Source organism: Hemibagrus wyckioides, linkage group LG03, assembly GCF_019097595.1.
Source record: "Hemibagrus wyckioides isolate EC202008001 linkage group LG03, SWU_Hwy_1.0, whole genome shotgun sequence".
In the NCBI taxonomy this organism is placed as follows: domain Eukaryota; kingdom Metazoa; phylum Chordata; class Actinopteri; order Siluriformes; family Bagridae; genus Hemibagrus; species Hemibagrus wyckioides.
The window spans coordinates 26,745,273-26,757,645 of NC_080712.1; the positions used below are offsets into that span (position 1 = coordinate 26,745,273).

The 12,373-nt window shown below is 41.8% G+C and overlaps 1 protein-coding gene across 6 annotated transcripts in view; it reads left to right on the plus strand.

The window, feature by feature from the left end:
• Nucleotides 1-12,373, plus strand: part of LOC131350846 (arginyl-tRNA--protein transferase 1) — an 80,094-nt gene that overhangs the window by 67,357 nt on the left and 364 nt on the right. For 4 of the 6 annotated variants that reach the window (XM_058385791.1, XM_058385789.1, XM_058385788.1 and 1 more), the window contains one exon: nucleotides 8,097-8,931. In XM_058385791.1, coding sequence (XP_058241774.1) covers nucleotides 8,097-8,275 — 179 coding nt within the window. In that variant the 3' untranslated portion in view covers nucleotides 8,276-8,931. Of the gene's footprint in view, nucleotides 1-8,096; nucleotides 8,932-8,961 lie in introns of those variants that run through there. The other 2 variants (XM_058385794.1, XM_058385790.1) reach the window with 1 other exon arrangement.

A 12,373-nucleotide genomic window follows, 5' to 3' on the forward strand; every position in this document is an offset into this window, starting at 1 on the left:
TAACGTTCTCTGAAAATCACGGCTCTTTTAACCAGCGCATGTGTTGTTTTTAGCAAGCACAAGCACTGTGTCAACCCAGATGCAGGTGTCTACATGCATGCGACCATTCAAAAGGATCTTAAGAGTGCTTTTGTTTTGTGATCTCTGCTGAAAACTATGAATTATGGTGTGGCAGGGTAGTGTTTTGCCACAGCTTGTTAGCTCATTAGTCTCTCCTCCCTTCCCCCTGAGACCTCACGTTGGAAGAGTTTACCATGATCCTTGAAAGAGAAAAGAAAGCACTATGGTAAACATCTGCACATTTATGCAGTTATCTAATCAGCCAATCGTGTCGTAGCGGCGCAGTGCATAAAATCATGCAGCTACAGGTAAAGAGCTTGTTCACATCAAACATCAGAAACACTGTGCCATGGATGTTGGTGCCAGTTGGGCTGGTTTGAACCTTTCTGAAAGTTTCCTGGGATCTTCACACACATCAGTCTCTAAAAACATCCTGTGTACTTGGGTCTGCAGGCTGAAACCCCTGGTTGAGGAGAGGGATCAGAGGAAAATGACCAGACTGGTTCTAGCTGACTCAAATAATCAACCATGGTGAGCAGAACAGCATCACAGTATAACACATCAGAACTTGAGGTGGAAGAGCTAGAATAGCAGAAGATCACATCAGCTTCAACTCCTGCCAGCCAAGAACAGGAATCTGAGACATCATGATCTCAGACTTATCCAAACTAGTGGACAGGTGAAGACCAGAAAAGACCAAGTGTCCAGGTTTGGGTGACTCTGTGCACTCTGTTGTCTCAGATTCCAGTGTTTGGCTGGTCTTCAGCTAATCCGGCTCAAAATTTGTTGGCTGTATAAGTTTACCCAAGCCCTCCTGGCAGCTCGGACTAGTCCGGCCATTTACCTCTGACCTCTCTCATCAACAAGGAATTTCCACCCAGAGAATCGATGATCACTGAAAATCTTGAGACTTGTGTGTGAAAAACCCAGGAGATCAGCGGTTTCTGAAATACCCAAAACAGTCCACTTGGCACCAAAATCCATTCCATAATAAAGTGGGCAGTGAGTTGTTTGTGTTCTCATCACTGTGGCTTGTTCACTTTACCTGGTTCTAGTGATTTTCTGTCACAATGTATATCAGATTTTTTCACAAGAAAACTCTGTTTTTACAAAACTGAGCTACTTTTGTGGCTATGGATGCACATCTAGGTTATTATATGTGGCAATGCGACGTGAACGAGGACAGTCAGATTATCATCATTAATCCACGTTGACAGCACAGCAAATCAAACACGGGTGAAAGCTGAAGCAGTTCAGATGGGGACGAGGATGTTGACTTGATACAGAAATTTGCTACAGAAACCAAATCGAAGCAACGGCCCAAGACACGCACAGCCAAAAACAATGTGAAAGAAACACTCTCCCATATACTGTAAATACCCCTGTGAATCCATCCACACCGCTGTCCTGCCACTGCTGGCTTTTGTCCTGTACCCACACATCACTCAGCCTGACAGTGCCAATAAAAAAAACCCACAGCTAAAGAAAGCTCGCCATCTGGACTTCAGTAACTGTGACAAGCTGTTTGCTGACCATCAGAGCAAACAGTGACACAGGCTTGGGCCAGGTATTCATTTGTTGCTTCTACTGTGATGGATTGTCTCACAAATAAGTCTTTATTTGTTGTTCGTGCCGCGTTTTAGGAGACGGATGTGGGCCACGAATGCGTGTGAAGATCTGATCTGAAGGAATAAAGCTTGTAATGTAGACAAGGCACAAGTACTACATTTCAACCAGTGTGTGCTCTAATTTCCCATCACTCCCATGTTTTAGAGCTTGGTTAGGAAGCCTTTATGTGTATTTAACATTTTTGCCGAGTAAGAAGTTAATAAGGCTTGCTTATGTTGAAACAATATGGATTAGAGCCAGTCTCTGACAGAGCCCAGGACCCAGCACAGAGCAGTTCAGCCAGGTCATGCATGCGGTCATTCCTGGACACTGAGCAGATAATGGCCACGATGATGGTAATAAGAATAGAAATAATATCACTGCCGACTAGCAGACGCCAGAGAGAGAGAGGGAGAGCCCCGACAGCCTGTGGAGCAATTACTCGTTCTTTTTTGTCGAGTGTTTTTCTACGCTGATTCATTTTCTTTCTTTGCCGTTTGCTTTAGCCGATGCCTCGTTTTGGTTTCCTCGTTCTCACACTTCTAATCTTTTGTGTTCTCTGCTTGGAAAAATACATAAAATACTTGGAGAATATTTGGGCTGGAAAACTCTCACCCTTTGCGCACCATGCTTAACTCGATGGTGGATATATTTAAAGATGCAATAGTCAATAATTTTCATTTCTTACTAGTACAAATAATATGTAGAAAATACTTTTCAAAACACTTTTAAGCCATTATATTTGTTTATATTCGGATTTGCCGCTTGTCAGTCATTTTATAGCTCCGCCCCTTTGGTTATAAATCATTATGAGAAGTTATGTTATGTTTTTATAGCTGTAACATGGCTTTGTCCTAATTGATGTCACGACAGTTTAGTTAGCAGGCTTACTGGTCAGACATTTGGAGGGCGGAGCTTTGTGTTCATGAGTGAAAATGTGGGTGGGTTCGAAACTTCTTAAACTCCACTTGTTAAACTGAAAAATTGATTTTCCACAATTCTTACCTAATGTACCTTTACTTTAAGAACACGTTTATACACTTGCTACTTCTAAATCCTGATTATTAGCTGCCTTGACGTATTGGCATTTTGTGTCAGTAAGACCTGGGACATAGCCATCAACAGGTATTGCTTCTTAAATCAGTGGCTCCAGCCAACATTTAGAGGGTTGTGTAAGATGTAAAGTAGCAGTCTTAACACAAAGCTCTTTGTTTTCCTTTTCTTAAGCATGGTAACAAGAAACATGGAGCGCGACTATTATTCGGCAAACACAGTGAGGTCATAGTTGGAGCCATTGCCCTCCTGGCAGGTCATATCAGGACAGAAGCAGATCTGCCACTGGGAATTCTGAGACACCACAAATCATTCCACTACTTATCTTGGCATGTGTTTTTTTTTTTTTTCTTTTTGTTTCATAGTTCATAGTTCTTGATTGCCACCAAATTTCTGTCTCTGTTAAATTGTCTGATATAGATCTGTGATTTAGCTCTCACACGAAAACACTGCACAGAAAAACGGGGGTTACGTATGGATTAAACTCGCTGTACGGCGCTTAAGACACTTGCTTCCTGGATTGTTGATGAGGACATGATGGTGTTAGTACATGAGTAGGTGATCAGATTAATTGTTTAAGTCAGGAAAAACAATGGCATGTAATTCCTTTCTGCTTCATGGCAATGGCATTTAACTAAGTCAATGAACACTTTAAATATTTTGTGTGTTTGTATACAATATAATCACTACAATCCTGACAGAACAATCCTCACAGTTGAAAAGGAAGTTTCTAGTTCTATAGTTGTGTTTTTGCAGTGCCTGGGTCCCAACTCAGCAGAGCGTAACACACACACAAAATCTGTCATTGCTTGCAGTGTTTATGAACCTTTCTTGCGTTACCTCCAGTCCTGCCTGGCCTGTTGTTCTTAGCCGGAGGATGCCAGCTATTTCAGACTTTTACTTTTAATACAGAACTGCTCTCGCACTGGCAAGGACTGCATGAGTCCCTTGTACAGTCTAATGCATTTCCCTGCCTTCCAGTCTCTTTGAGTTGTTTGAGGAGGAGGAGGAGGAACTTTGCCAGTTGGAGGCCGGTGAACGTAATTATTGAAGGCATTGAAATTGCTCTAACCACCTTTCTGCAGTCAAAAGTCCAAGCCAGAGCCATTGCGCATTTATGATTTAATCGAATCTCCATTCCTGTAAAAAAAAAAAAAAAAAAAAAAAAAAACACAAATAAATGCAGCAGAGTGGCAGTTTTGCCAACATTGCGAGCACCAGTGTTCTTGTTAACACTGATATGTCTGATTGCTTGCGGTTGAGTCGTACAGGTCTCGCACATAACATCAGTGTTTTTTTCCCAGCCTGCACCTTGTTGCAGTTATGCTGCGTTCAAAAATGCAGTCAGAAAGCGACCAGAGATCATTCAGTTTCAGTGAGAGCTGCCCAACTCCCGGAGACATGAGCGGCGGTGAACGTCGGCGATTAGATGTGGGCGTATCTAATGAACTTTATGCAGGGTCAGTGCAACGACTAGCAGTAGAGTGCACGTGATCCGATCCATGGCAAAGAGCACACACTGCTTCTCCTACATCTCGTATGATATGCTGCAGATAAATGCTGAATTTTATATAGAGTTAAGTGGAATGCTAAAATGTGCCAACCACTGATGAACATTATTACTATAGCAACCAGTAGTACAGAGACTGGTGACTACAATTGTATTTGTGAATGTAGCTTCAGCAAACCAAATGATATACTCCTATATTATATATAAATGTATAAAGAATTGCATTATAGTATATACTTATGACCACAGGCCCCCTCATACCACTGTTCTTTTCTTCTCTCTACCTTAATCTCCATGAAGTATGAGTGAAGCTAGTTTATCATACTATGTCGGGAATAGTATGTCTGTGGCTAGAGCTAGGTTGGGGTGTGTGTGTGTGTGTGTGTTGGTGTGTGTATGTCTGGCTTTGTTTATTGAAAACGTATGTGGAGATTGTCAAGTCAGGCAACCTTGTCCTATTGAGCAACAGAGGAGGCGCCGTGAAAAAAAAACCCTGACCAACAGAGCTCAGTGGTTTCAATAAACTCCTGTCCATTTTTTTCTCTCCCCTGTGTTAACGCTTTCATGCCTGGTGAACATTAGCAAGGTATACGAGAAAAATAACTCCCATCGCCTGTGTGTTTATGGCTTCAATAATAGCTATATTATGTTACATGTAAGAGTTAATGAACGATTATTACAAACATGATTAGAAAGAAATTGAGCCTGGTTTATTTTAAATTTTTTTCCAGTTTGTGGAGATTTTTTGTGCTTTTACGCAGGAAATGACTTTAATCGGCGAAATTGCAATATGTGAAGAAACACATAATTATTTTCTATGATTGCTTTGCTCATGTTCAGCACACATGAATCGAAGAGAAGCTGAATCGGTGTTGTGGTGATGTCAAATAATATATACTGAAAGATTTATTAATAATAATAATATATATAATAAAATATATTTTGTTGGACATAGAAGTGAGTCAAAATAACTTCCACTTCTACCTTTCTTGGTTCATTTCATTTTCATTTCATGCTCTTGACCTTTTATGGAGATTTGTGGGTGTTGCCACATGCAAACGAGTCAGGAAATCCAACGGGAATTTTTTTGCTTTATTTGTCTTGCTCAAAAACTTCACATATGAGGTGTATTTTTAAATCAGTACTGCTCTGCTGTCATTTCACTTTGTATGGAGTTTTAAGAATTTTAAGATAAAAAAAATCTGGATAAGATTTCTGAATGCAAGGTTTTAATTGAGACACAGCCAGCACTGTGTCCTTGTGTTGTTCTCCTCTCTCCTGTTTACCGCTGATGTAAAACCCATGGAGTGATGGAGTTTCAGAAAAGCCAACAGTCAGGCTCCGCCCTCCTTTTTTTTTCCTTTCTTCTTCTTCTTATTCTTTCCAGAGAAAGTCTTCCTTATCATTCCCGTTTGACCGCTGACCCCGAGTCGTGCAGTGAACCTCCGGTGCCACTGACTGAGAAAGCCTGGTGCCCCTCAGTAGGAGCTGTAAACGAGTAAAAGGATGGATGGAGTGGGGAGAGGGCTGTTTATATGCACAGCGGATGTTTGGATTGTTCAAAAAGAGAGAGCCTCTGACACCCTTGACAGCTCTGCTCAGTGTTATTGGCATGCTTAATTGTGGAGCTAAAAGCCGTCTCTCTCTGCCCTGTTTACTCTCACAGTTTGACATCTCATCATTTTCAGCCTTTTTTTCCCTTCCTCCCATCAATGACTTTTCATGCTATTCAAGGCTTATAGCCATAGCCATGTTTCTTTCTTCGCCCAGTATTTCTCCATTAGAAATACTCTAAAGCCCAGAGTATCTCTTCTGAGCCAGAGATGAGCCCTTCATGTTCGTTATGCAACTTGTTTATTCCCAAATGATGTCCAGTCAGATTTTTTTTTTTTTTTTTTTAAATTTCTAGACTAATTTAATATACATAATCATCAAGCGTGTATGTGGAAAAGTTTAAATGTCGCCAGAATGCCTTTAGATTCTTTAAACAAAACATGAAAACCAAAGAAATTCTTTCCAGAGGAATAAACGCACATTTCTGCCAAACAGAGAGAGAGAGAGAGAGAGAGAGAGAGAGAGAGAGAGAGAGAGGGCCTCAGGGGTTTTCCAGGACCTTTCTATTTCTTGTTCTCTTTCTTTCTTTCTTACTTTTTTTTGCATGCGTGTAATAAAGCGCACAGTGTTTAGGTTAGGTTCGGAGACTGTTAGGGTATAAGTGCTCAGTATGACAGAATATCTGAGAATATCCACCAGTGACTGATTCAGTTCCTGCAGCTACATCTCCACTTCCTCTTTTCTCTCTCACAGTTTCACTGCTCCTCATATATCATCATTCTGTTCAAACACTGACACACACACTGCCAACTCACACTGACTGACTCCACAAAGCACTTATCCCTCCCTCTCTCTCTATCCCTCCATCACTCGCTTTTCCTCCCTCTATCTGAGAGAGAGAGAAAGAGTTCTTTCTTTCTTTCTCTCTCTCTCTCTCTCTCTCTCTCTCTCTCTTTCTTTCCTTCCATCTCTCTCTCTCTTTCTTTCCTTCCATCTTTCTCTCTCTCTCTCTCTCTCTCTCTCTCTCTCTCTCTCTCGCTTTCCTTCCTTCCTTCCATCTCTCTCTCTCTCTCTCTCTCTCTCTCTCTCTCTCTCTCTCTCTTTCCTTCCTTCGTTCCTCTCACTCGTTCTTTCTTCCTGAGCCGGTAATTCCCGTGAGTGGCTGTGGGCTTTTGACAGGATTTTGATGGGAATATTTGAGGAATGTGCTGCAGATTGGACTATACTCTCCATATGTGCAAAGTGATGGAGGCTAATTTGCACCCACACCCCCTTCCTCCAAACACCCCCCACACCCACCCCAAACACACCCCCTGCTCTTTTTCAGCTGGCCTCCAGATGACTGCAGCACAAACACAGAGAGGAATCAGGGCTGGTGGTGGTTCAGTTTATCTATTAATAATAATCATAACGCTCCACTTGGCTCATCTGTCGCTGCTGCCACCCCCGGCCCCAGCTAGTTTGTTTGTTTTTTTCATCATGCCATTTTTAGAGCTCAAAGAGTTATTTCTTTTTCCCTTAGTCAGCTCTCTGCTCTTCATGGTGGGTTATCTGTTTTAACAACAAACACAGTTTTACAGGTAAAACCAAGTGCTCAAACCAAGATTAGAGATTCTGAGCTGTTGATTGTTTAAGCAGTCAGGACACATTTCTCCATTGTTCTCCATCTTTCTCGTTTTCTCCCTCTCTGTCATTCTTTCTTTTCTTCTTATTCTCCTTCTCTCATTTTCTCTCCCATTCTCTCTCTCTCTCTCTCTCTCTCTCTCTCTCACATTTGGGATGAACTGGAACCCCAATCACACCCCAGACCTCCTCACCCAACATCGGTACCTGATCTCACTAATGCTCTTGTAGCTGAATGGATGAATCACAAATTCAGCAACTTACATTTTACCTTATTTTTTTCTTTTATACAATTGAGGGTTAAGGGCCTTGCTCATCCTCACAATCCAACATTCAGTGGAAAGCCTTCTCAGAAGAGTGGAGTCCATTATTAACAGTAAAGGGAGAATAAATCTTGAATGAGATATTTCAAGTGTCCACAAACCCTTGACCATGTAGTGTATATATGGATATATCTACATACCTGTGTAATAATAGTCAATAGTTTAATGTGTAGTGATATGAAATTCTTATTAGAATGTTATCAGGTATAAGAAATGACACAGAAAAGTAAGGAGTATATCCAGGGTTTGCTTCAAAAATCTCACAGAGAGCAAGTAATGATCAGTTTTACCTTCAATGTGTCCTGTCTGTACACATGCTTAAAAAAATTCTGCCTTACTGCATTTTCTTCTTTGTGTGTGTGTAGGTGATGCATGTGCACTTAAAGACCTGGGTCGTGTTCTGGTGCTGCACAAGAGGACAGTCATGCCTTACGCTGCCTACTCGCGGAAAAGGAAAGGCTGCACCGACGAGAAAGAGGTGGAGCAGTACGCAGGCCTGGTGGGCCAGACGTGTGCCGAGAGGATCCTCCTCTACCGCTCTTAGCTCCTTCTCTTCTTCAGCTCACTCTCAAGCCTATACGCTCCGTCTAATCCACAGTCATTAGTCTTATTTGGCCTTTTTAGTCCCAGATTTTTCCATATCCAAATTGCTTCCAGTGTGCTGTCTTAAAGCTTAAAGGAGTCGTATAGCTCTAAAGCCTCCGTCTATCTTTTCTGTTTGAACCCTCGTGATATTGTTGCCCCAATGACAGACTATACCTATGTGTAATTGACCTCACGCTAATACACAACTCACAATGTAGAATTATTTTATCGTATAATCCGTAGTTATGGATATGAATGACGGAAGAGATGATACTGTGACGTGCTTAGCTCTGCTTGTAAGGTCCATACCACCACCACCACCACCACCACCACAAGAGCCACCAAAGACATGAAGCGTGAAGGTAGAAAAAGTGTGTTGTGTTTATTTTCCCTTTGCTAGAATGATCACATAGTGTGAAATACCAAAAAAATCATGTTCTGTGTGCCATACTGGAGGACTGACATCAGAATTAAGGGTTTAAAGCCCCATGTTAGATCAGCAGAATGCTCTGGAGCAGCTGTAATCTGTCTCATACTGTTATGTAAGTTACAGATTTTCATTTGTTATTTATTTCCATCACACTTAAAACACACAAATAAAATCATTTATGATCATTTGCCTCTCGTTTCTGTCACCCGCAATAGATCGTGCAGAGCAACAAAGCAAGGAATGTTCCATCCTGAGCTGTGAGGAAGAGTATCCTGATTGTACACAGCCAAACATTACAGCCTGGTGGGTTTGTTTGGATTTGGGTCAGTCAGTCACGTATGTAGTCAAGGGAATGCCAGTAGACACAGGCTGAGCTCCAGCGCTCACCTGCTGACGCTAGCTTTGCTGACGCGCAATCCTCTCCAGCAGTCTACGCCAGCACCCTCATTAAACTGTGGTGGGGAATCAGGCGCGGATGCTGGGTGGCCTTGGTGGAAACCCAAATGATCCCGTGTTCTCGTAACCTTTCCATCACAATAGCGCAGGGAACATTTATTCCTCCTGACCTTAGCTAGTCTGGCCCAGTATATTAGATCTGCTGGGAAATGAGGTGTTCCAGCACTGAGTGGAAGTGGTAGTAAGCTTTTTCTTCTAAATGAGCAAAACCATTAGAGTCAAGAAATATCTATCTCCAAGTACAAGTTCATTCTGACTAAAAGCTACAAAAATATCAGACGTGAGTCAGATCACTTCTTCTTTAGCCTGTTTTTTAAAATAAACACACAGACTGATTTAATAAAAAAAAAAAATCATTTACTGTCGTCTCATTTAGCTGCAAACTAACATGCAGTGTGTTTGAGTGAAGCTTGGCAAGATCGGATGAACTCGGATGATGTGTTTTGGGGATTTTATTGCACCAGTGTGTAAATTCTAGTATTATTAAGAGTATTTTTAGTAAATGATAATACTCAATATAGAGTGATAAAAGAGATTAGAAGGTAGATCATCATCATTATATCAGTTACCCTGGATGGGGTGCCAACACATTGCAGGGCACACACACAATTTAGAGAAGCCAGTCAGGCTTCAGCACGTCTTTGGATTGTTATAGGAAACTGGGGAACTTGGAAGCATGGTCTCTCTCTCTCTCTCTTTCTCTCTTTCTCTCTCTCTCTCTCTCTCTCTCTCTCTCTCTCTCTCTCTCTTTCTCGCTTTCTCTCTCTCTCTCTCTCTCTCTCTCTGTGCAACTCCACACACAGAGAAGGCAGGAATGGAACCCCCAACCCCAGAGGTGCAAGGCAAACATGTCCCCAAATTTCTTACCATTACCACCTAGATACTAAAATACTACACTTCACTCACTAGTTTTGCTCAGCATCAGACACAAATACACAGAAAGAGCAGGAAAGACGTCACTTTAGTTCCTGGGATTGGATTAAAAAGGGTGCTGATGTCAGCAGATGGACCATTCTGACATCACTGGTACCAAATACAGTTCCTCTGAATCAGCCAGACAAAAATAGAAGAGGAAAAAAAATCCGAAATTTACTTGAAACCTTTTTTTCCCCACTTCAGTCGTTGATAAATTCAGCAAATTATTACTCTGTGTAAACCAATCCATTTAACGACGTATTGTCAATATGGTCTTTAAGATGGTTACTGCAAATCCAATCAGCTCAATATCTCTCTCTCTCTCTCTCTCTCTCTCTCTCTCTTCCTCCCCATCATCCTGCTCTCAAATCATCTTTACCATCATATTTCAACCTTGCTGTAGATGTTATTAAGCCTTTGTCCAAGGCGACCGACTGCTTCGTTGTTCCTGCTGGTCAATAAAAAGCAATTTCTTGCTCCTTTTGCTTTTCTGTGTCTGTGCCAGCATCGGGTTGACTGAGGCTGGCGCTACGCTGCTCCCCTGTAGCTCCTGTCATCCTGGGTTAGTCTCGCTCTCTTCTGGCAGGGCTGCTTTGTGCCAGCAGTCTGGAGAGGTTTAGCCTGTAAACACATACACACACACACACACATTTTAGTCAGCATACAGACCAACTCGGTCACTTACCCCAAAACAATTACTGTAATGTGCCCTAAATCAGAGCAGCCAAGCAATTTGGCTATGTAGCATACGAGCCAAAAATATGCTTTGTATGCATTTTTTTTTTCTTTATGTATTCTAGAAAAAATAGAATACTGAACAAAACTACAGCAGAAATGTTCAACTGTAGCTAATCCGCTCATAATGAACATCCTTTTGTTTCTTGCATGTAGCCTCTGACTGCTTATCGAGGCTCAAAATCTGGATTTCTCTATAGAGCAAGTGAGAATAGAGTAAAAAGTGTGATATAAATGAAATCTAATTGAACTAATCGCTTATTATCCGGGTCACTTGTCCTCTCATTAATTAGATCCAACAGACTAACAACCAGAACAACTATGCTATGTTCAATAGTTTACCACAGCAACTGAAAATGACTACTAGAAGTTAGCTGTTAGCTAGTGAATACTGGCGATTACACAGTACACACTTTTGCAAGTGATCTTTTGTTGTTTGCAGGTTTACACAACACAGTGGTTTTTGTAATGTTTTCTAGAACCTTGTCCTGCAAAGCCAGAGCTTCAGAACAACAGCAGCAGGTCTGGACTCCATAGTAGCTTTCATTAGCCAAGACCCACCCAAGAGGGCGTGATTGACATGTAAAACAACCAATCACAGTTCGTTTTGTTCGTTTGTAGATCGTTCATTTAAGAGTTATTGTGAACTACCGTGAAAACCCAGCATTTAGCTGATCCTCATACGTGCTCATTGTCACACTTGTAAACATGACGGCTTCCATCTTCCATGAGGGAAGTAGTGTCATGACAGCTTTGTTTCCAACACTTCTGCCAGAAATCTTGTAGAATATGATCAGATGACGACGTCCAAACGTCTGAAGCGTTTCCAAATAGAACCTGAACAAGTGCAGAATTCAGTACAAGTTGCATTCATGTTCATGGGAGTCGCTACACATTTCCAGTGTACAGGTAGTCTGTGGGTTTGGTACTGAGTTATGATTCCTGACATGATGAGCTCTAAAGATTACTCTTATCACTAATGTTTGCTGATCAATGTTTTATAAAAAGCATCCATGTTTTTCCCATGTTCTATCCGTAACACAGTAGGTTAACCCAACTAAACGGAGGCAAAATCCAGGAAAAGACATGAGCAGTGGTATACTGGTATCCGTTCAAATCACAATCTTTTGATCTCTGTTTGTTTTTTTCCCCTACACCATATTTCTGGCTCCTGTCTCGTCCTTTCTGCTCCAAACTGATTTTTTTCCGCTCATTTTCCTGTACATTAGTGTACCGCTATATCCTGTAGATCCTGTGCTCAGGCCATAGACCACTTAAATACAGTGTGTTTGGCACCCGGACCTCAACCGCTGAGCTCGGATTCCTCGCCTCCGCCGGGTTCAAACTCTGGACCGTAGGAGCCAGCGGTTGTTCTGTGGTGTTGTGGGTGGCTTTATCCTCTTCCAGTTCCCATCACACTCCACCGAATAAGCTGGCGCGTTTGGCAAGAGGAGCTTTAAACCCCCTCGGTACGAGAGAAGGGCAAAAGCAGAGCACGGAGTCGGATCAGAAAAACAGGTC